The sequence below is a fragment of the Moschus berezovskii genome, chromosome 20 (assembly GCF_049115385.1).
Source record: "Moschus berezovskii isolate FMDL1 chromosome 20, NW_MosBer_1.0, whole genome shotgun sequence".
NCBI lineage: Eukaryota > Metazoa > Chordata > Mammalia > Artiodactyla > Moschidae > Moschus > Moschus berezovskii.
The window spans coordinates 33,644,391-33,668,073 of NC_142479.1; the positions used below are offsets into that span (position 1 = coordinate 33,644,391).

Here is a 23,683-nt window from a genome sequence, read left to right on the forward strand (position 1 = left end):
CAAAATGTCCAGCATAGCCTCCTGACCTCCTCTTCAACTCCTGAGGTCTTTGTTCAGAAGGAACAACCAAGGGAAGACCAGCATCACTCACCGGAGAACTAAGTCTAGGTGAGGGCAAATGGCTTGCCCAAGGGAATGCTTCCAGCTGGCAACAGAGCCCCTGGATTGCCAGGCTCCTCAGTGCCCCCCAGTTTGTTTGGAACCCCTTGAGCCCAGCAGCACAAACACACAGGTCCTTGATGGGCAGTCAGCTTTATTTCTTTCCATGCAAAGAAATACAGAGATGAGAACTGGTAAGTGGGGGCTGGTGGGGGGTGGTGCTTACTGTTCCCTAGGGGGCCTGGGCAGGGGTTGGCTCAGCACCACAAGCCAGGGACCACTGTGTTCATGCAGCCAGTACTGGACCCACAATGGAGCTGGGATGGCAGGGCCACTGTCCCTTCATCTTCACCAAGGCTTTGGGGGTGTCAGGTGCCCTGTGGGTGACCTTCTCTCCCAGTCTTACTTCTGAAGGGTTTCCTGTCCTCAGATCCTTGGCTCCTCTTTGCCAGAAGGGCCAGCTTCTTGGGGCCTCTGAGCTACATTCGTGGTATGAGTAGAAAACTCTATAGTCATTCTTGCCCAAATGGAAGGATGCTCCTGCTGTGTCTGCTCCTGCAGCTGTCTGCAGCGGCTTCTCTCTTTCTCTACTATTCTGGGTTTGGAGGAGGAGCCAGTGTGGGTGGCAGGGGGCAGTGAGGGTCTGCTTTCATGGGTGTGACTGTGGACAGCGGAACAAGGTGTGTGTGGGTGTGTGTGATGGTCCCGGAGCACACAGAGGCCACAGTCCTGCCCATGAGACCATGCCTAAACAGTCTTGTTCACTGCTGTCGTCTCCCTGGGGGGCTGAAGCTGGGGACCCCTTGGGGCCTACCAGGGGACGCTCACTCATGACCCCTCCTTCTAGAGCTGGGCCTGTGAATGTCAGATTCACAGACCACATGACTCCCCTGGCCTAACCTTGAAAGTGACACAAAGACTCTGGGCTCATCCCCTTCCTTCCCCAACAAACAGGGTCATCTCTGTTTTGGCTTCAATGGTCCCATAAAGCAGATCCAGCAGGCCCCTCCTTTAGCAGCGAGAGAGGCTGGGGTTTATTCCCAGGTGGGGCACTGACGCAGTTACGCCAGCCCCAGAAGGATCTACACAGTACTCCTGGGCCCTGAACCCTTCCTTCAATTCCCCTCCATCACACAGGCCCTCCTAGAAGGCTCAGAGCTGCACCCAGGACCCAGAGCTCCTCCCGGAAGACAGAGCCTCTAACAGTCTCTCTCCCCAGGAGCCTCTGAGGAGGGTGGGGGAGACAGGCAGGAGCCCTAAAAGGAGGCATGAGGGTGCTGATCAGGTGCAGAGAAAACATTCTCTGCCAACTTGGAGCCAATCTACCCTCCCAGCCTCCTGGAACCCTAGCTGCCAGGCAGGGCCTCCTGGGGTGGGGGTTGGGGGAGCCCAGAGCATCCATTACCCAGGGCTTGGGGGCTGCAGTCAGCTGGGGAAGTGGGAGCAAGAAAGACCAGGGAGGGAGTCTGAGGGGCCCTGCTTCACTCCCTCCTGGTGTCCCATTAGGTCCTGAGACACAGGCCTCCCTGATTCTGAGCATGTGTGTTCTCAAGCCTGGGGTTCCTGAAGACAGGACCCTTCAGCCAGGCTCTTCCCTCTCTCTTGAAATTCTCTAGACCCAGCAAACAACAAACCTTCATAAAAACTCTTGAACTCACATCCCTAAAAGAGGCAGAGACATCCCTAAGGGCCTGGGAGCCTATAGGAATTTCCCCCAGGGGTGGTCCCAAGGCCGGCTCCGGGGAAAGCCTTTGCTGTCAGTGGCTGGTTGGGGGCACAGGGTCAGGCATAGAGCATCAGAGGCAGTTGGGGTGGGAGCTGGGAGCCATGCCCCACCTGAGCCACTCTGCGTGAGGACCTTCAGCCCCTTTGCACAGGGACCCTGAGCCCCTCCACATGGAACGCTGAGTTTGTGCCCCAGACAACCAGGCGGTCCCTGAATGTGAGCTCAGGTCTGAGTTCCTCTTCACTAGCCAACCTGGAGATGGAGTCAGGGCCCCAGGAGTTCTTGACTGGTGCCCCAGACTGCAGCCCAGGTAGGAAACAAGAGGCAGACTTGGGTCATCCTGGGAGATGTTCTGGGACCAGGCTTCTCAACCGAGATGCTCCTGAGGCTGAAATGTTTGAGAAGAGGTCCATGGGTCATACTGTCCCCATTTCTGTCTCTACCAACACTCCTCTTGGTGCCCTCATCCTGCGATGAAGGATTTAAGGGTGGCTGTTGCCTCTTTCCAGGGCAGCTATATGTCCCATGTGTCCGAGGGGTTTCAGGGCAGTTGCTAAGCAGCAGTTCAGCCTTTGATCTCAGAGCACCGGCTGGGATCGCTGCAGGCATGTGGCACAAGGCATGCAGACAGTCTTTTTTTTCATCCCACCTCAAGAAAAATAGAAAAAGTCTGTGTCTTTGCTCTTGGTCATCAGACACGCAGGGACTCTCTCCCCACCACGGTCTCGCTGGCGGGAGTGGTTTCTTCTCACTCTGGCAGTATTTGCCTGCTTGGCCAATCCCAGGAAACCATGGGGATGAGAAACCAGCCAGAACCCCCGGGGGGTTAAAATACCGGGACGTGCCCAGGAGACTGGACCACATTATTCGTCTGTTTCAGAGTCCCATTTACTTTCTTCCTCTCATTTTCCGCCATTTGATGTGGGCTAGCAATGGGGTGACTTAGGGGTTTCCCTCCAAGTTTGTGCTTTTCGAGCTGGGGGATCGTCCTGTACTCCGTGAGGCGTGTGGGTGGAGCTCTTCAACGGGCTGGGGCCGCCTCTGCTAGCACCGCCCCCTAGTTAGTTTCATTTCTTCGGAACTGTAAAGAAAAGAACAGTGACAGCAGGACGGAGCTCGGAACACCGGGTCTTCCCGGTCCCTTTGTGGAGGATTTGGGGTTTTGTTTCCTAGGGGGAAGTGGTAACAGAGGTGATTCGGTTTGAGGTTTCGGGGTGGAAGTAAACTCCTGCCAAGGAGAGGACTGGAGTCTCAGTAATTGTTTCACCGGTGGGCACGGTGACCCCTGAGGCTAGACCCACTCCTGCTTGAATATTTTAGTGAAAGCTAAACAGTCCCTTGCAAATTTGAGTTCAGCAGTTGTTACTTGCCATGGAACGTAACATGGGCTTCCCCGGTGCCTCAGATGTAAAGAATCCACCTGCCAATACAGGAGACCCGGGTTTGATCCCTGGGTCTGGAAGATCTCCTGGAGAAGGGAATGGCAACCCTCTCCAGTATTCTTCCCTGGAGAATTCCATGCACTACAGTGGGCTTACAGTCCATGTGTCCGCAAAGAGTCAGACACAATTGAGTGGCTAACACTAAACACGTGGAAAGAATCATGGGTCCGATTCAAGCAGAGCAAGACAAAGAGCCTGAGGCTCATGCCCTGGGCTAGTGGGCTCCTGCCTCACAGACACCTGCATGCCTCTCAAACTTTGTGGATCATGCTTCTGCTCAAACAGGTGAAGGAGAGGACCTGCATTTTTTAACCCAGACCAGTTGATTACAAACCTGCGCTCTTCCCTCTCATGTGAGGCCATGACCCTGCAGCCAAATCCCAGGATTTCTGCCCCTGGGACTCTACATTCTAGGCCAGTACCTCCCAAACTTTAATGATGGGATTAGGAATCTTACTAAAGTGCAGATTTTTATTCAGCAGGTCTGGGTGGGGCCTGAGATTCTATATTTACCACCTGTTCCCAGTATCAGCAGCCAAGCTACTGGTCCATGGAGCACAGCTGGTGGGGCAAGGTCTTTAGGGGAAAAGCTTAGGTTGGTCACTAAAGGGCAGAGATGGTTGGAGGCTTCCAGTACGACTGTGTGGTTAGAGGGAAATGGACAATACTGACCCGCATAGCCCAGAAATTCGCAAAGCTGCTGGGCTTTGTGAGTAGCACCTTTGAAAAGGTTGGTCACCTTGCTTGGATAACTTGCCCTGGACCACCTTTGGGCATTCCCGAAAGTCTCACTTCCTGACTTCCAGCACAGGCATGGTTTACTTTCAGTAGGACCTGACTGTCTCAGCAGGGATGCTGTGTGGCAAGCCCCCAGGTTACACATCAGACTCCCATGCACTATCTCAGGTGATGCTCACTAAAGCCTCTGTGCTGGAGGGTTCTTCCTCCCACTTTCGACATGCAAACCCCAAGGCTCGACCAGGCAGACCCTGGTGCAGGACCATCAGAGCCGAGACTGGAACCTGTGGCCTCTGCCTCCTGGGCCCGCGCTCTTCCCATGACCTTTCCTGGTGATCTACTCTCTGGCCATTGGAGAGTCGGAAAGCCAATCCCACTCAGCCAGTCCCTGCAGGAGACTGCAGTGCTTGCTTTTCTGGGGTGCGAGGTGAAGGCTGTGGCACCCACATGCTCTTACCCTTCTCCCTACCACCAACCCTGTCCCGGGAGGCTGGGCCACACCCTTCTGTGGTCCTCACACCAAGGGAGCTGGGGTGCTGCTGGGCCTCACCTGCAAAGTTGACGGTCACGGCCACAATGATGATGATGATCCCCATGATGATGAAAGTGATGCTGAGTGTCCCGGCCAGGCGGCCCAGCCTCCGGGCCCCATCCAGGTCCCCCTGTTGCACGCTACTTCGAGACTGCAGAGAGAGGGTGGTAGAAACCCTGTCCTCAGCAGCCTTGCAGGGGGCCCCTTGCCTGAGCCTCCGAACACACCCCTGTCCCTGTTGTAGCCCACACTTGAGCAGCTCCCCTGGGGGAGAGGCAGAGGCCTCCTTCAGGAGAAATGGCCTGGATTCAAGTGGCCAGACCTCTTGTGGGGATCCCTAACCAAGCTTGCCCATTGTTGGCTGGGGACAGCTGGAAACATAACTGAGCAATGCCGGGCATCATCTCAGGATCTTGGTTCCCCAACCAGAGATCGAACCCATGCCCCCTGCAGCGGAAGCACGGAGTCTTAACCACTGGACTGCCAGGGAAGTCCCCAGGGTGTTATCTCAGGACAGGGATGGGCAGGATGGTACAGTAGAGACTGCAGACCTGGGAGGGTGAACCATATCCAGGCCATGCTGAGCTGGTGGGAAAGATAAGCCAGGCCCCCTTGGACCCCAGCCCAAGGCTCACTCCTGTAGCCGCACTAAGGCAGCCCCTGCGACTTTTTCTACGGCCCAACACACCTGCCTCTGTGAGCCCCCTCTTCCCATAAAAGGAAAGAAATCACTGGTCCTCCCTTCCCCAATTTCCCACCCAGTACCACATCCTTGTTCAACCAAGCCCACCTCCCAGATCACACTGGGAAGGTGAGGTGTCTTGGGTTTGAACCAGGAAGGCTGGGGCTGGGGTGGAGCCATGGATGGCTTCACAGGGACCGTATCTGATTATTATTGTCCTCAGTGAGCTCGGCTTCTCTTGGCCCTATTTGGTTGAGTTAAATCAGGTGGGTGCGAGGAGGGGGATGATCAGAGGATGTAGAGACAGAGGGTATCCCCAGGGGCCTGGGAGGGGCTCAGTAGGAGGTTTGTCCCAAGCTTGTCCCTGGAGACCCCTCACCACTGCCCAGGGCTGGCCGGTGACCTGTAGATTCCTCAGCTCTAGAACTTGGACCACTGGAACAGGAACAGGAAGGGGTCCGCTAAAGGTGGTGACTGCTTTCACATCTTGGTTTTTCTATTATTAATTTATTTAGCTGCGCCAAGTCTTGATGGTTGCATGCAGGATCATTTTTAGTTGCAGCACGTGGGATCTAGTTCCCTGACCAGGGATTGAACCCAGGCCCCCTGCTTTTGGAGCACAGAGTCTGAGCCACTGGACCAGCAGGGAAGTCCCTATTTGGTTATTTTTATGTTCTGATTATTGGAAGCTCCTGTGTTCAGCATGGAAGCGTCAGGTACGTTGATGGTGGTGAACAACGATGATGACTTATTGAGCCCTTGTTTTGCGTTGCACAGTTTGTTAACGACTGTGGCTAAATTACCTCCTTTAGGCTCAGTCATCCTATGAGGTTGGCAGTGTTGTCCACTTTTGAAGAAGCTGAAGTTCGGAGCAGCAGCCCTCCCCTCCGTGCTCTCTTCAATGGTGCGCTTGGGTCCTACCTTCATCTCTCAGAATTCTAGCTCATCCCTCAGCCCCACCCCTTGGTTCCCTCTGCCAAGCTCCTTCCAGGCCAGCACCACCTGCCCGCTGCAGCGTGCCCTCACTCCCTTTGCCCCAAACCACAGCTTCCTACTTCTCAGATTGGCTCCTTGCCTTGTGCTCCTCCTTCCTCTTGTTTAAGCCCCAGTTATTATCAACAGCCTAGAGTTCTCCCACTGAGTCATAGCTCCCCTCCCATCCCAACACAGTAATTAATTTCCTCCCCTAGTCAATTCCATTGCAATTGTCCTCTGGGGCTTTGTTGCACCTGCCTTAGTCCCACTTGTCACTCAAGCCAAGGCAACAGCCTCATGAAGATGCCCCCTTGGCTCCAAGCTCTCTTCCTCTCCTTTCTACTCCCCACACCACCAGTCCATCCTACAGATACTCATGCCAGGCCTGGTACTATGACCCTGGGATGCAGCACTGAACAAGAGAGCCTCCAGCTGTTATGCTCATGGAGCTTGCATCCTGGTGGGGGAAGCAGGCCACTCTCATGACCCCATAAAAGTAAAATTGCAACTGTGGGTAGTGTTTCAAAGAAGAGGTACCTGGTGCTGTGAAAATTTATAAAAGGGGAGAGTCAGAGAACACTTCCTAAAGGGAGGATATTTGGATTGAGAGATGAGATTGGAAAGACTGATGCTAAAGCTAAAGCTTTAATATTTTGGTTACCCGATGCGAAGAGCTGACTCATTTGAAAAGACCCTGATGCTGGGAAAGATTGAGGGCAGGAGAAGGGGACGACAGAGGATAAGAGGATGGCATCATCAACTCAATGGACATGAGTTTGAGCAAACTCCAGGAGATGGTGAAGGATGGGGAAGCCTGGTGTGCTGCAGCCCATGGGGTCGCAGAGTCAGACATGAACAACAAGACAAGAGATGAGTCAGAATTAAGTATTTTTTTTAAAAAAAAAGGAAGAAGAGTATTCTGGGCAGAGAGAAGAGCATGTGCAAAGGCCCTGGGGGAGGGCCTACAAGGCAAATATGTAGATGATCAATAAATTGTTATTGACCGAAGGGAGCAGGAGGGACTAGATAAAGACCAGTGTGGCTGGAGACAGTGAGGAAGAGGAAGCTACAGAGGTGGGCAAGGCCAGGCCAGATAGGGCTCTGCCCACACAGGAAGGAGGTTGATCCTTATCCCAGAACAATGAGAGCCAGTGAAGATGGAAACATAGGGGCAGGGGATGATAGGATTGGATACAAGTTTCCAAAAGACCTCCACGCCTGCCATGCCCCAGCTGTTGTGGGGGATCAGAAGAGAGTTAAGAGCTGATATAAAAGCTTAGAGAGATGATGGTGGCCAAGGCAATCACTCTTGCTCAGTATCTCCCGTGGCCTCCCACTTCTGCCGAACAAAGTCCAAACTCAGGTTAGCTTTGCATTTCCTGGTTTGAGCCTCTGCTCTTCTCTTCCGCGACCTCTGGATCTGAGCTGCTCCGGGTATGAGCACTGACTTGCTTTTGCTCACGCTATTTCTTCCACCTGCATTCCCGCTCCTCCATAGCACCACACGTCCAAATCCTCTCCATCCTTCAATGGTGGGCTCCAATTCCACCTCCTCTGTGAAGCCCACCAAGATTCCTCCACCTCCACTGGAATGGTCGTTATCCCTAGCATCGTCTGAACATTTACCTCGTGTCAGGAACAGTGCAAACTCAAGTCTAGACCTCAGGCTCTCTCTGCTCCCCAGGGACATTAGGGCACCAGCTCTCCTTGGTCTTCCCACCCTCCCCTTCTTGACTGTATCTTTTTCTCTCCTGTCTTGAAGAAATCCTCTCTTTATCTCACCCAGTTGTAAGCTCCCCACTGCCCACAGGACCAAATCCAGATTCCATTTTGTGACAGGTGGCACCCTCCTGATCTGGCCTTTCTCCACTTCTGCAGTGGCTTCTCACACCACACCTGCATGGTGTTCTGTGCTCCAGCTCTTCATCCGTAAAATGTCCTAATGACGATCCCAGTCTCATAGGAGTGGTAGAGGATAAAATGCTCTAACAGCTGGCAGCTCAGGTCACTGAACTCAGGACATCAACACCAAGGCCACAATGGGTGGGAAAGGGAGCGACATGCAGAAAGACTTTGGGATTTCTAGGAAGCTCACGTTCTGAAATCCAGGAGCTCCCTTGAATCATAATCAAGGGACTCATTGTCGGCTGTAGGTATGGCCTTGGTGGGGAAAGGCAGAGGCTTTGAGATGTGTCCTGCCCCCCACCCCCATTTTTCAGAAAAACAGTTGTCTGTGAAGCAATGATTCAGGACCATGGAGAGAGGCACACATGTAGCTTCTTGGGTAGGAGAGGTGAGGAGGAAGGGTGAAAGAGATGTTTTTTCAGTTACATGAACCCAATCGCACTTCTTTATCCACAGAGTGATCAATCACACATGCCTTCAAGCATGAGGGGTGCCATTAAGGAGACACCCTGTAAATGGCCAGATGGATCAGAGCAGACCTAATTGTGGCTGCTTTGTGGTGTCAGGCACTTTATACCTTCTATCCAATGTAAATATCACAACTATTCTGTAAGTCGTGGTTTTCAGATCTGTAAAATGGAGGGAAAGTAATTGCCTCTAAGTATGCAGCCCTACCTTTTTTACTTTTTTTAAATTTTGGCCATACCACATGGCATGCAAGATCTTAGTGCTCCCACCAGGGATCAAACTTGTGCCCCTTGCAGTGGAAGCACAGAGTCCTAACCACTGGACCGCCAGGGATGTCCGGAGCCCTGCTTTTACACAAGAAGTTCTCCACTGCTAGCTAGCCCTCATTTCTGAAGTTCCTCCCCACTCCCATGAGTTACCAAATGAAGGATCCATAAGAAAACCCTCATTTACTTTTTTGAGTAAATTACCAGCTGCTGTCCATCCCTATCAGCTGCATCACTTCCTCTTATACAAAACAGCTCATGTTGAAGGCACAATAATAATAATTGCAGTAACAGTTGTAATGACTCAATTAATAGACCGTTTGTGATCACAGAGGCTGTGGGAATGGTGAGTGAGAAAGCGATTTATGAACTCAGTGATACATCAGTGAGGAAAGACGCTGGAAAACAGTGTGCGTGTGGGGAAAGGATGGTGGTCTGGGGAGGACGGGGTGAAGAGGATGCTGAGGACAACTGCCAGAGGCTGAAAGCAGCCAGAGGAGGGAGGCTACAGAACTCAGGAAAGAGCCTCCTCCACCCACGAGGCACAGGCCAAGGCCCAGCAGATCTCCAAAGAGACAAGATGTGCCAGGGTCCAGGACCCGAGGTTAAGACTCTGCGCTTCCACTGCAGGGGGCATGGGTTCAATCCCCACTTGGGGAACTAAGATCCCACAAGCTGCACAGTGTGGTCAAAAACAAACAGAAAAGATGTGCCAGGACTGATCAGTTATCAGCCCTGCCACAGAGATCAAGCATCTCCCAGCTTCTGAAAGCCAAAGCGTGTGCTTCTCCATACCTTCTTTATATCATTCTCTCTGCAAACGTGCAATTCATCCTGAAAGGCCCCTGCTGTGCTGTACTGTGCTTAGTCGTGTCCGACTCTCTGCAACCCCATGGACTGTACTCCACCAGGCTCCTCTGTCCAGGGGGATTCTTCAGGCAAGAACACTGGGGTGGGTAGCCATGCCCTCCTCCAGGGGATCTTCCCAACCCAGATATTGAACCCAGGTCTCCCTCATTGCAGGCGGATTCTTTACTGTCTGAACCACCAGAGAAACCCTGAAATGCCCTGACTACAGGTTAACTCCTCCATTGCTTGGGAGAAGGGACGGATTTGAGGCGGGTGGGGGTCCTAGGGGAGGAGTCAGGATGGCTGCAGTGGTGAATGGGAGTGGCTAGGGAGATTTAGGGGCTTGAGACAGCAGCTGTTTACCAATAGTTTCAGAAGTCTGTTAATATCTTAAGCTATATGCCTGCATGCCAGCTGACTACCAGCCCTGGTCAGGGCATAGCACTCTCATTGAGGAAAGGGATAAATCATAAATGAATGAAAATGAGCCTGCAACACATCAGTTAAATAATTAACTTGTCAAAAATGCCTAAGTAAGGAAGCATTGAAGCCACTCTGGATCTCCGCATCGCTCCCACATGCTGTGGGAACAACTTACAGAGAGGCTGCCACCAAAACGACAGACAGGGCTGCCCACCTCCTCTGGGGATGTAATGAGGGGTGAGACTCCATTATATCCAAATTGCTAAAAGCCAGGTTTGCCCGAAAGCCAGATTGGGGCAGGGCCCCAATCTCTGGGATATAATGCCTGAAGATCTGAGGTACAGCTGATGTCATAATAATAGAAATATATATAATAATAATAACAGAATGTACTTGAATCATCCTGAAACCATCCCCCACCCCCTGGTCCATGGAAAAATGGTCTTCCGTGAAACCAGTCCCCGATGCCAAAAAGGTTGGGGACCACAGCACTGGGGGTTTGCTCTTCCCTCTGACATTGCAATTTCATTTAGGATCAATAATAACAGCAACCACTTCCATTTATTAAGCATTTACTATGTGCCAGGCTCTGGCACACTCATTAGTTCATTTAATTCTCCCCACAGCCCTAGGAGGTAGATGGTTTTATTACACATATTTTATGGATGAGGAAACTGGAGCTAAGGAAGGAAGCTGAGTGGTTTGGATATGGTCATGTGCCTTGGGGACAGAGCTGTGATACACACCCAAGTGTATCTGATGCTTGCTTGGTCAGCAACTGAAGGCTCACTACTTGGGGTCCAGAATCTCTCATTGACAGGAAACCTTGCTGGATCCGGAAGCATGGTTATTTCTCAGCCTGACCCGGAAGTAAAATGGATGAAGCTAGCCTTGCCCTGGCTATCCCATGAGGCTTACAGGAGGTTGCAGTGCTGAGCAGGGTCTGGACACCTGTGAGCACAGCTCCTGAGATAGAGCCCCTGGTCCCAGCTGACCCCTGTCAAAGCCACAGTGGGAAGAATGCTTGGTGGTCCATTAGTCTTCCACTGAAGGAGTGAGTGAGTGACAGGGAGGAGGCCACTGGGAGGCAAGGGAGAAAAAGAGAGAAGGGAATAGAATTATTCCCTTCCTGGACAAATGCCCAAAGCATCTGGCTTCCCTGGGAGGGACATGCCATCCTTGTCGCAGAGGTAGATGCAGGGTGGGGCAGGTGAAGAGAACACTGGATTCAGGAGCCAGCTGATGTGCCTCTTACCAGTTGTGTAAACAAAGGCAAGGCACTGCTCTGCATGCCTCAGTTGCCTCATCTGTTAAATGGGAATGATTAACCAGACTCTGCCAGCCTCATATTACAACATGCTCTGCAGACAGTGAGCTCTAGCGAGGGCTGCAGGTCTCCTTCCTCCCTGGGGTCAAGGGCTTGATCTTTTACTTGGTAACTAGTGGGGAGACATCAGATGAGGAGCTTTGAAGTCTATTGCCAGACCTGGAGACACCAGCATAGACAACTCTCTTTCTACACTTTCTGGCTCTCCTTAACCCCTGCTGCTATCTGAGTGGGACCGCATGTTTCAACTCTACATAAATAACTGTTCCCCTCCCTCCCTGGGGCATGGGAGTGTCCTATGAACTAGAAAAGTGAATATCACAACAAACCGACTCACACAAATGTTTTGGTTTCTCAGTGTATATAAAAGTTACGTTTATGCCTTACTGTAGTCTATTAAGTGTGCAATAATATTATGTGTAAAAAAGCAATGTATTGACCTTAATTTTAAAATCTTGCTTAAAAATGCTAACCCTTGGGACTTCCCTGGGAATCTGGTGGTTAAAACTTTGCCTTCCAATGCAGGGGGTTCCTGTTCAATCCCTGGTTGGTGAACTAAAATCCCACATGACTGGAGGCCAAAAAACCAAAACATAAAAACAGAAGGAATATTGTAACAAATTCAGTACAGACTTTAAAAAGACATGCATGCTAAGTCGCTTCAGTCTTGTCCAACTCTTTGAACCCTATGAACCGTAGCCCACCAGGTTCCTCTGTCCATGGGGATTCTTCAGGCAAGAATACTGGAGTGGGTTGCCATGCCCTCCTCCAGGGGATCTTCCTGACTCAGGGATCGAACCCACGTCTCTTGAGTCTCCTGCATTGGCAGGCAGATTCTTTACCACTAGCGCCACAGGGGAAGCCCAGACTTTTAAAATGGTCCACAGCAAAAAAAAAAAAAAAAAAAAATCTTAAAAAAAAAGGTGCTCATCATTATTGCTCAGTGAGTTGTGATCTTTTTGCAATAGTAACACTAAAGACCACTGATGACAGATCACCATGACAAATATAATAATAATGAAAAGTTTGGAATATTTTGAGAATTAACAAAATATGACCCCGAGACACAAAGTAAGCAAATGCTGTTGGAAAAAAGAGCACTGATAGACTTGCTTGAGGCAGGGTTGCCACAAACTTTCAATTTGTAAAAAATGCAATATCAGTGAAGAACAATAAAGCTCAATAGAACAAAGTGTGTCTGCTTATGAAATGCCCAGAAGAGACAAATCCATGGAGACAGAAAGAAGATGAGAAATTTACTCAGGTCTGGCAGGCAGGTATTAGAAGGAGTGATAGAAAAACGTTGCTGGGTTTCTTTTAGAGGTGAGGAAAATGTTTTAAAATTCACTGTGGTATGGTTGCACTTATCTGAATATACTAAATACTGCTGAATTGTACACTTTAGCTGAGTGAATGGTATGATAGTACTCAGCCGCTCAGTTGTGTCCGACTCTTTGTGACCCATGCACTGTTGCCCACCAGGTTCCTCTGTCCATGGAGTTTTCCAGGCAAGAATACTGGAGCGGGTTGCTGTTTCCTACTCCAGGGGATCTTCCCGGCCCAGGGACTGAACCTGCACCTCCTGTATTGGCAGGCAGATTCTTTTCCACTAGCGCCACCTGGGAAGCCCCGAATGGTATGATATGTGAATTTTATTTCAAAGCTCTAAAAGAAAAAACCCAACAAATGTGTGATGGCTTCCCATCCTCCACCAGGGAGACACTTGCCTAATTTTCTGCCTCCACAATCCTAGCACTTACTATGTGCTGGTTGCTTTAGCACTTTGCGTGGCTCATAGCAGTGTGCTTTAGGCGCTCAGTCGTGTCTGACTCTTTGAGACACTTTGGACTGTAGCCCGTCAGGCTCCTCTGTCCATGGGATTTTTCAGGCAAGAATACTTGAGTGGGTTGCCATTTCCTTCTCCAGGGGATCGTCCTAACTCGGGGATCGAACCTGCATCGCCTGTGTCTCCTGCATTGGAAGCGGATTCTTTATCACTGCACCATTGGGAAAGCCCCTTGTGTGGCTCATCCAATTTAGGTATTATGTTGACACCCATTTTGCATATGGGAATACTGAGGAGAATAGAGGTTTGAGTGACTTGCCTGAGGTTGCACAGTGCCTTGTGGTTTTGTCTAGCGTGGGCACTTCTTGCAATGTGTTATAAGGCTCTGTTTACAAATTTCTCCCCACTGGACAGGAGCCTTGTGGGAATTGGTGATGGTGTCTGGTTTGGCAACGTATTCCCTGCCCCAGGCCTGGCAACTGTTAGACCTGATTCAAGAAACCAAGATGGATGTAGAAATGCACCAGGGGTGGGTTCAGCGGTCCCACAGCTGTCAACCCAGGTTTCCTTTGACAAAGGCAACTTTTACCCAGCTCACACTCTGCCACCCCCACCAGAAGATGGATTTTAGCAACTGTTTTCTCCTGGGCCCTTGTCTGCTTTCCCTCCCCAAAGCCAGTCTCCCCCATGGGGCTTCTCCCTGTAACCAAGAGCTTGTCCCTACCCAGAGCCACTTGTGGCAATCCCTGTGACCCGGCTCCGCCCCCAGCTGCCCCCAAGAGCTGCAGGCAGCACAGGAATTTCCTCAAAGGCCTAGCCCAGCCCTGGCTCTTCTTCCCACGCCAATTCGCCAATCGCTGGGACTTGAGAATGTTGTCAATTTTCCCCTAAAGCCCTGGCAGGTGGTGCTGGGGATTGGGGAAGGTGCCCTTGGCTGGAAACTGGGCCTCTGTGAAGTGGAGAGAGATGTATAAGGAAATAAGGGTTTTCTCAGTGGACAGCGTGGCAGCAGGAAAGACCACAGCTCCTGGGGACTGGATGACGGATGACTCAACCGTGGAGTCCCTCCAGGGGCAAGCAGTGTCTCCCCTCTCAGTGTACCATCCCCTGCTCCTAACCTCATTCTGAAAGGCATTCCCTGCCAGCCTCTCTGTCTGTCTCTCTCAACTTCCTGAACCATGAAATTCACTTGCCAACAGCTACTAACATTTCCTGGGGCTCCTCTGCCAGCAGCCCAATCCCAACGGCTTGGATTGGAGATGATCGAAGGTTATATACTCAAAACCCACAAGCGTGGGAGACCCAAAGATGAGCCCCCATGCCCCTCCCTGGCCAGGCCAGCCATGCCCTCTGAAACACATGCGTTCCCACATGTGGCCCAGACCACCCCCTCCCGCCCCTGCAGGAAGACAGATATTGAATCAGTACAAAGGTGAGGCCCAGAGGGCCCCAGCAAGAAGTTCCCCCCAGAGGAGCAGCCCTGGGGGAGCTGGGCCCCGGGGCCCACAGTCCCTGGCAGGGAAGCTACCGCTCGCTCTTGGAAACCAGAGTTGCCAGAAGCTGTTAGAACACCCAGGAGGCCCTGGGGATGGGGGTGGGGTGGGGAGGTGGTGCCTGGCTCCCCTCCTGAGAACACAGGGCCCTGAGACCCCATATTGGCTGCAGTCTCTGCTGATTCCCAGCCCCACTCAGGAATGACTCCTTGCGACAAAGCCCCCGACCCCCGCACAGGGCAGACCCCCAAGTTGGCTGTCTTTTAGAATTTAGCTCTGGGCATCTCTCTGGGATCCCCTTCCCAGCAGGGATGTGGGCAAAGTCAAGCTGTGATGTCCAGGAGCAGAGATGAAGGGGGACAGGAAACTGAAGCTCTGGGGGCCCTGGACCCCTCTCCAAGGGGGAGTAATAGGCCGGCTAAGAGGGGGAGTCTCCCCTCCCCCACCCCGGCACCCCAGCTCTTCTCTCAACACCCTAGGTAGAGTGACTGGTGCCTGCCGGGGAAGCAGGGCTGCAGACCCAAACCAGCCCCTGCCCTGCAAGGAAGAACAGCACTTACCATGATGGAAAAGATGAGCGGCATGAGGTTGAGGGGCCAGACGGGGCAGAAGCAGGAGGCGATGGCAAGGATGAGATAATCTTTGGGGACTTCTCCGTCCTGGGCGTAGGAGGTGGTGACCGTGGAGGATGCCCGCCGGGAGCTGGCCCGGGAGGACGAGAGGGGGTGCAAGGCCTCCCGGCGCCCCTCGGATATCACCTTGAAGGGCAGGCTGTGGCCATTCTGCTCCAGGTCCAGAGGCCCCGAGAGGGACTTGGACGGCTTCAGGGGCTTGTCATCCTGGCCCCCAACCTGCACAAGGAGCTTCTCCATCTCCAGCAGGTCCAGGGGTGAGGCAGTGCCTGGCTCCTGTGCCGGGGAAAACTGAGGCTGTCCGGGGTTGGCCATGCTGGCCTGGGCCTTAGGCTGCTCCAGCTCCAGGATGGGACGAGGGGCTTCCGAGGGACCTCAGTGCACCATTCCTCAGCCCGGACAGGGGCCTACAGGTCGGGGGCAGACGTGTCACCCAGGAGAGCCAGGGCCAGCCGGGAGGCTGGGAAGGTCGGCTTCTCCAGGCCAGCTGAACTCAGAGGCTCCGGCCAGCCTGCCGCCCCGTGGAGCTCCAGGAAGCTGGAGCCTTCAGCCCCATTCAAGTTTGAGGCCAACTTCGCTGGTGCTGCTGACAGCTCAGATGGGCGGGGAAGGAAAAAAAGCAGCTTCAGGAGCAGAGAGGAGACTGCTCCTCTCCTGAGTGAAGCTCGGGCTAAGTCAGGGAGGCTGTGTGTGTGTGTGTGTGTGTGTGTGTGTGTGTACACACCACCCAGCCTCCCTCCCTCCCTGCCCTCCTCGGAGATGCTTTTCAATTCACTTCTCCCCAGAGAACCTCCCAGCAGCATTCTGCCTCTGCCCCAGACCAGCCCTGCCCAGGGTGACTTGGACCAGCCTCTGGCTCCCACAATGGACCCAGGACCCTTCCTCTGCACTGGGGGATATGGATGAAAGACAGAGTGGGTCCAAATGGGTGTGCCTTCACCTGTCCCGGGAGACTGAGCCCTTGACTCCTCTTCTCCTGAAGCAGGCTCCCGCTTCTCCTATCTGCTGTGAAACACTGAACTCTGGACCTATTGCATCCCACCTTGAACCTGACCCCCGGAAGCCCCAGAGATGTCCAGACCAGAGCAGGGCTCCAAGCTCTGGAGGGAGGGGTAGAGTGAGTACTCGTGGGGCCCCTGGAGGAGGATTGTGTCGGCACCCTCTGAATGGGTGTCTGAGCAGCTCCCGAGGGGTGGCAGAGGGGCTGTTAGGGAGGAGCGCTGGCCCCATCTCATGGCCCTTAGGGCTTTTCTGAGGTGCTTTTAAAGAGCCAGCAAAGATTCTTGTGTTTCAGGAGCTCCTTAGGACAGATGCCAGCTTGAAGGGCGGTCTTGGCTGCCTGTCCCATCTCTCCTAGTTCTCTCACGTCTCCTCCCTCTGTTTCTGCCACCTTCTCTATTCTCTGCATCTCTTTCTACATCCCCAGTCTCCCAGCTTACATTGTCTTATAAGGTGACCCAGAACCACCAGGGTTTCTGTGTGCATCTGGATGCTTGTCTGTGGTTTGGAGGAGGGTGTAGGTCATGTGGGATGGGCGTGAGAAGTTAGAGTTGAGAAGGGGTCTCAGACGTTGTGGAGTTCATTTGAGATCAGAGGTTACGAAACCGAAACCCAGACTCATTTCACACTGTAACCCAATTAGGCATCAATCCATCATATCCAGGGACAGGTTTGGAGCAAGATGAGCCATTTTAGCAGAAAGAAGTAGCTTTGGATTGTGTATCACACTGGCTTCAGAAGTGCTGCTTCCAGCAAGAGCCAAAACAAGGTGGAGGGGGGTGTGATGGGCAGAGAGTGGTGAGCTGGCCACAAAGGGGAAGAAGGGACGGGGCAAGGGGAGTGAACTGGGCCCTTCTGCCCAGGAACTTCTAGAAACATGCTTTTAAAATAAGAGACCTTCAGGAATTCCCTGGCAGTCCAGTGGTTAGGACTCCAAGCTCTCACTGCAGAGGGCCTGGGTTCAATCCCTGGTTGAGGAACTAAGATCCCACAAGCTTTGAGGCAGGGCCCAAAATAAAAAGACTAAAAAAAATTTAAAAATAAGATACCTTCTGCAGATAGTGGCAGTTTGGATGCCCGAGAGTCCTAGACTCTAAGTCAGTGTCCAGCTTAGCCAGAATTCCATGTTACAATCTAGAAGCTTACTCTTGGTGGGGAGGACTCAGGCCCTATGGACCTACCACTAACCAGCCCAACCAGGCCAGTTCCATAGCCAGCAGCCAAATCTGGCTATAGAGCCCCTGAAACGTGGCTCATCCACACTGAGATGTGCTATACATATAAAACACACTGGATTTCCAATAGAACCAAAAAAATTTAAAATATCTCATTAACACAGTGTATGTAGATTACATATTGAAATGATAATATTTTGGCTATATTGAGTTACATAAATATTTTAAAATTAATGTCACCTGTGTCTCTTTTCTCCTTGTAATATGCCTACCCTACCAGAAAATTTAAAACATGGCTTGCATTGTATTTCTATTGGGCAGCACTGGCCTGAAGGATAGAACAAACCTGATATAAAGAAGCCTTTTTTTTTTTACTTAATAAAAACTGGAAGAAACAAGAAAGAGCCAAGAAGTCCCCAGGGTGACCCACGGTAGCAAGATTACCAGGTAAACTGGTGTTCCCGGACTAGGGAGCCGGGTTTGCTCTGTACTGTGAGATGCTGGGCGTGTGGCGCCATCTAGTGGCCTGGTGGTGATCGGAGGTGAGAGTTGGGACCAGGGAGGAGGGGAGAGGCGAGGACAAGGAGCACCCGGTTTGGGCTCCGGGACTGGTGAGCCCAACGCAGCCAGCTGCTCCGGTTGCAGCCTGGTCCTGCCCCCACCTGCAGATGCCACCTCCCCCTACCCCCACCCTCAACTGAAGTCTTCACTGGAAGCCCACGGGCCAGGTTCATCGGGCAAAGTGGGTTTGGTGCGCAACGTGTTTTTTTAAAAATCCACCTCACATAAAAACGGGGATTCCAGACTTTTAACATGAAGATCTGGGAAGCCTGGGCCCACTTTCTGCAGAGCAGCCAGAAGCTAAGCCCACAGCAGCCTTTAGAAGGGAAGGCGCTGAGGTCCGCCTCCGACTCCACCTTCACTCAGCCTGTGGGACCCAGCTGGGGGTCTGCGCTATAAGCCCCTGTAGCTACACAGGTGGTATCAGCCTTTCTGTTCTGCTGTGGGCTGACCTCCCTGCTCCCTAGTATGTCTGCAGGTCACTGAGGAAAGTCATTCTCCTCTCTGTGCCCCTTCCCTAATGGGCTGTGAGGTCTTGGTGGGGGAGGGGGTGGTGGGGTTGGGGGGGGCGGGTGTGCCCCCAGCTCCCTCTTCATGCGCTTGGCTCACAGTGACGGCTGACTGGAGGAACCAGAGGAAGATAAAGACACCAATCAAGTGCCCAGGGTGTGTCCACACGGCTGCTAAATCCACCTCTACCTGCGTCAACCTTAGTGCATCCTGGGCGCTGAAGAATTCTGAGGTGGAAACAATGGTATGGAAAGTGCACCTGGAGCGGGCAGAGACACAAGCCTCAGAAGGTTAGGGAAGTTTGAGCCTAATGCAAGAAGAGGAGGTAAAAAAAGAGAAAAAAAAACCCTATAACTGTGACCACAAGTCTTTTTATCCTCAGTATCACACTGGGTATCGAGAAACCCTCTGCGGCTGACAGGGTAGGAGTAATTAAGCAAATTCCACTTTTCAGAGGCCTGCCTGGGCCCAGCTCCCCTGCTTCTACACACACATACACACGTGATGTGGTCACTCAGTATCAGCAAGCACCCCAGTTTCACATCCAGTGAGGTATGTGTGTGTGCTAAGTTGCTTCAGTTGTGTCCGACTCTTTGCAACCCTATGGTAGGGACTGTAGCCCACCAGGCTCCTCTGTCCATGGGATTCTCCAGGCAAGAATACTGGAGTGGGTTGCCATGGCCTCCTCCGGGGGATCTTCCTGACCCAAGGATCGAACCCGCGTCTCTTATGCCTCCTGCATTGGCAGGCGGGTTCTTTACCACTAGTGCCACCCGGAGTCGCTCCAAAGGAATCCTTGCTGTCTATGCTCAAAATATTTCCCCACTCCTCTTTAGAACGTGCCCTAAGCAAACAAAACTTTCACTTTTAAAAACCACTATCAAGAGCCAAATGGATATTAACCCTGTTTACATCCCCCAAATTCTCTCCAGGTCGGCTCCTGCACCTACCTGCTAGCCCATACTTAAACAAGCAGCAGGCACAGACCAGTTTGATCTGCTTTCCCTACTCACCATTGCTGGCATCCTGTTGCAAATACCTGCGTTTGCTTTGCCCAAGCCTCTCTGGTTAAGTATCTGTGTTGTTTCAAGCCTTTCACTGTTAGATACGGTGCCACTGGGACCTCCTTTTTCAAAAAACATTTTTTCCTTTTGAATTACTTCCTTAGGGTATTTTTATTGTGATTTTGCCAAATTGTTCTCTACCCAAAAAAGGAACAGATACACAACTAGAAATCTGTAAATGTGCCCCTTTCTCCACATCTCTGACAACATTTGGGTTTTACAATTGTTATTTACTTTTGCTGGCATGTCTCATTCATGATGCAAAAGGTTCTATAATTGTTCATTATTCTCTGCCCTTTCAAAGTGAACCCTTTCTCTCTCTCTTTTGAACACTACTTGAGTAATCTGTTGGGATTAACCTTATAGATACATAATTTCTTTCTTTAAGTATATCAGTCATTCTTATCTTTTGGCAATGATTTTTACAGCTCTGTCTTCTATGTGTGTCTTCTCTTTCCAGAACTTTCCTTTTTATATTCATTTAATTCCTATCCTTGTACTATTATCCACTTTATTTGGATAAACCTATGCGGTCTTGGTTGATAACTTCCATGTCTTTAATAATCACGGATGTAGCTTCTTTTCTTAAAAAGCAGAGACATTACTTTGCCAACAAAGGTCTGTCTAGTCAAGGCTATGGTTTTTCCATATGGTCATGTATGGATGTGAGAGTTGGACTGTGAAGAAAGCTGATCGCCAAAGAATTGATGCTTTTGAACTGTGGTGTTGGAGAAGACTCTTGAGAGTCCCTTGTACTGCAAGGAGATCCAACCAGTCCATTCTAAAGGAGATCAATCCTGGGTGTTCATTGGAAGGACTGATGCTAAAGCTGAAACTGCAATACTTTGGCCACCTCATGCGACAAGTTGACTCACTGGAAAAGACTCTGATGCTGGGAAAGGTTGGGGGCAGGAGGAGAAGGGGACGACAGAGAGTGAGATGGCTGGATGGCATCACCGACTCTGTGGACATGAGTTTGAGTGTACTCCGGGAGTTGGTGATGGACAGGGAGGCCTGGCGTGCTGTGATTCATGGGGTCGCGGAGAGTCGGACATGACTGAGTGACTGAAATGAACTGACTGACTGTAGCTTCTTTTCACAGCAAATCAGTCATCTTGGAAAATGGATATGGTTTTAGGAAGTAAACAAAAAACTCAAGCAAGGGTTCCAGAAAACCTGCTGCTGCTGCTAAGTTGCTTCAGTCGTGCCTGACTCTGTGGGACCCCATAGACGGCAGCCCACCAGGCTCCCCGTCCCTGGGATTCTCCAGGCAAGAACATTGGAGTGGGTTGCCATTTCTTTCTCCAATGCATGAAAGTGAAAAGTGAACGTGAAGTCACTCAGTTGTGTCTGACTCTTAGCGACCCCGTGGACTGCAGCCCACCAGGCCCCTCCGTCCATGGGATTTTCCAGGCAAGAGTACTGGAGTGGGTTGCCATTGCCTTCTCTGATTCTGGTCTAGCACCCTTTAAAAAATCAGGGAGGAGAGGGGGTACCTGTTAGGTCAATAGATACACATATGCACACATAAAAATTCACATTTCTATAAACATGCCAGGCAAATATTTACTTATCATTGTGTAAATATGCAGATATGTGCCCTCAAACAGATAGCCCTGATGAAACAATGTTAATAACTAATGTTGCAGACTTTATAAAACACCTTCCCATGCATTCTCTTCATTTAACAGCTCTACAAATAGAATTTGTCTTAATATTAAATAGCTTTCATGCAGTCAGTGATTTGTAGGCAAGGCGCCATGCTAAGTGCCTTAAATGCATTCTCTCTTTTAGTCTGCAGAACATCCTATGATATAAGGACTTATTTAGTCCATTATACCGGATGTAATGGCAACCCACTCCAGTACTCTTGCCTGGAGAATCCCATGGACAGAGGAGCCTGGCGGGCTACAGTCCACGAGGTCGCAAAGAGTCGGACACGACTGAGCAACTTCACTTCACTTCACCGGATGTAAACACCTAGGCTCAAAGCCCTTAGGCAATTTGCCAAGGTCACTCAGCTGGTAAGTAAGGAGACAATACTTCCACATTCTCAAACTGCCTTCGCAGTCTGCGGCACACTCCCCATTTCACCTACAGGGGGCGCCCTCACCCTTCAAGAGCTGAGTGTGCAAGCCAGGGAAGAACCCTCCTTTCTTTTCATCCTGGAACTCCTTTTGAAAAGCAGGACTTGATGGTCATTTTTATCATGTTACAAGAGAATACAAACCTGAGGCTGAAGCAAGGTGGAAGCACTGTCCAGGCTTGTCTGTCAGAAAATTATAATAATATGCAAACACTACCAATTGTGGAACACCTTCTAATTGCCAGAAACTGCCTGATGAATGAAGGTTAATACAGCCATCCTGAGGTGGAGCCACCTGTGTCAGAGGTGAACCCCTCCCCCCCCTCCCCCCCCCCCCCCCCCGCCACAGCTTTAGAGAGGTTAAGTGGGCACACATGTATTAAGTGCAGAACAAAGCCTGGATCCCAGGACAGCCTGGCTCTTTCCTTTCTGCTGTCAGACCATGGTACTGCCTCTCCCTGACAGGGTATGCTCAGTGGGCAGGCCTGGGGTCAGGGCCCCACATTTTGCTCCTGGTGGGGCCCCAAGAGCCCACCGCCCCAGAGTCCAAGACTTTTCATGATCTGTGACTTGGCCACCCGCCCTGTGAAATGTGGAGCCCTGGGGTCTGTGGGCCTGGGGACCGGATGCCAAGTGTGTCAGCCAGGGTCTCGCTTGCAGGAAGCAAAGACACCTGTAATTAGGACGATGAGCTTCATCTCAAGTGCTCTGGGGACCCCTCACTCCTCCCCGGGAGACTATGGGCATCTCTCCAGCTTCTGTGGGGTCCCCCATTCTGAGCTGTGTAACTCCCCCTGCCCCCAACTCTCCAAGGAGACCAGCAAGCCCTCAGGCTTTCCCTGTCACCTCTGGTCCTCACGGCAGCGAGCAGCACCAGCGATATGAGCCCAGTCAGTGAGGCTCAATATGAGTGAGGCTGGACATGAGCTCGGGGTGCTCATCTTAGAGACAGAGCAGCTGTCCAGACTTCTCAAGGGGGCCAGCTGTCCCTCCCACTTCTGCAGCACCCTTGGCCCAAGGCCCCACTTTCCTGGATTCCAAATCCGCCCCTCATCACAGAGGCAGAGTCCACACTCCCACTCTTCCCCGGGAGCCTCATCTGCCCATTGCTTGGGGTACCTGTGGGATTTACTGACGCCCCCCCCCCCCCAGTCCTTCCCTGAGACTGGCCCACAGTCTTCTCACTGCCACCCTCTCTGTGGCTCATGGCAGACAGCAGTTCTGACCACATCCTCAGCCTCCCAGTCTCGCTCCTCATCTCCAGATAACGTCCTCTCCCGCAGGGCCCCTCACAGTGCTCAGTCACACCTGGCCTCTTGCAGGAACCAATGTCTCCTAGTACCTACCTGTGGGTTTCAGGCCAGGGGCCCATCATTCCAGGGTGAGGTCCCAAGCCTCTCGGGGCCTTCCCACCACCCTGGGTTCCTGGGCCCCGTGGAGTTCTGCTAGCAGACAGAGACGACAGCTTCTCCTTTTTATTTGGCTGCCTCTGATGGCCTCCCCCAGACCACAGACTTGGGGCATCAGCACAGGGAGGGAGAGGGGACCCACGCTGTGTCATCAGACCCCATCAGGTGTCACCCATACTCCCACATAACCCCCCACTTTGTCCAAAGGTCTTCATTTCTCCTAAAAAGAAATTGTTTTTGTAAAGCAAGAGACAATAGGACTCAGAGGCACCGAGATGCAAAAGTCACTTTCCAAGGAGAGTTCAAGTCCAAAGGTAAGAGCCCAGAAGAATCCGTGTCCTGGCTGGGTTCGCGGGGTTCTAGGAGGTGCGGCCCAGTCTCTAGAGTTCTTGCCACCAACAAAGCGCCAAAGCGCCTCCTTTCCCTGTCAGGCTTCAGCCCATTCAGTTTTGCCAGGGATGGCTTTCTAATCTCCTTGTTCTCTGGTCATCCTGCCGTTGGCCCCTTTCCAGCCCTTCAGTGCGCTCGGTGCCCGG

The 23,683-nt window shown here is 51.8% G+C and overlaps 1 protein-coding gene across 2 annotated transcripts; it reads right to left on the reverse strand.

The window, feature by feature from the left end:
* Positions 1-247: 247 nt before the first annotated feature.
* TRARG1 (trafficking regulator of GLUT4 (SLC2A4) 1) lies at positions 248-15,961 on the reverse strand. Of its 2 annotated transcripts, XM_055402843.2 has the most exons (3): positions 15,272-15,961; positions 4,556-4,688; positions 248-2,906 (listed from the first exon to the last, which is right to left on the reverse strand). In XM_055402843.2, exons 1-3 carry the CDS (start codon positions 15,656-15,658, stop codon positions 2,893-2,895), a joined length of 534 nt encoding a protein of 177 aa, XP_055258818.2. In that variant the 5' UTR covers positions 15,659-15,961; the 3' UTR covers positions 248-2,892. The 2 variants fall into 2 exon arrangements, with proteins under 2 accessions (XP_055258818.2, XP_055258809.2); XM_055402834.2 differs by lacking the exon at positions 248-2,906 and having other exon boundaries at positions 3,718-4,688.
* Between the last annotated feature and the right edge of the window lie 7,722 nt (positions 15,962-23,683).

Bases quoted from the DNA above. Each gene is read 5' to 3' on its own strand.
- TRARG1 (XM_055402834.2), bottom strand. From the start codon at position 15,658: ATGGCCAACCCCGGACAGCCTCAGTTTTCCCCGGCACAGGAGCCAGGC. The intron at 4,689-15,271 runs GTAAGTGCTGTT...CTCTCTCTGCAG, and splicing joins CGCTCATCTTTTCCATCATG to TCTCGAAGTAGCGTGCAACA.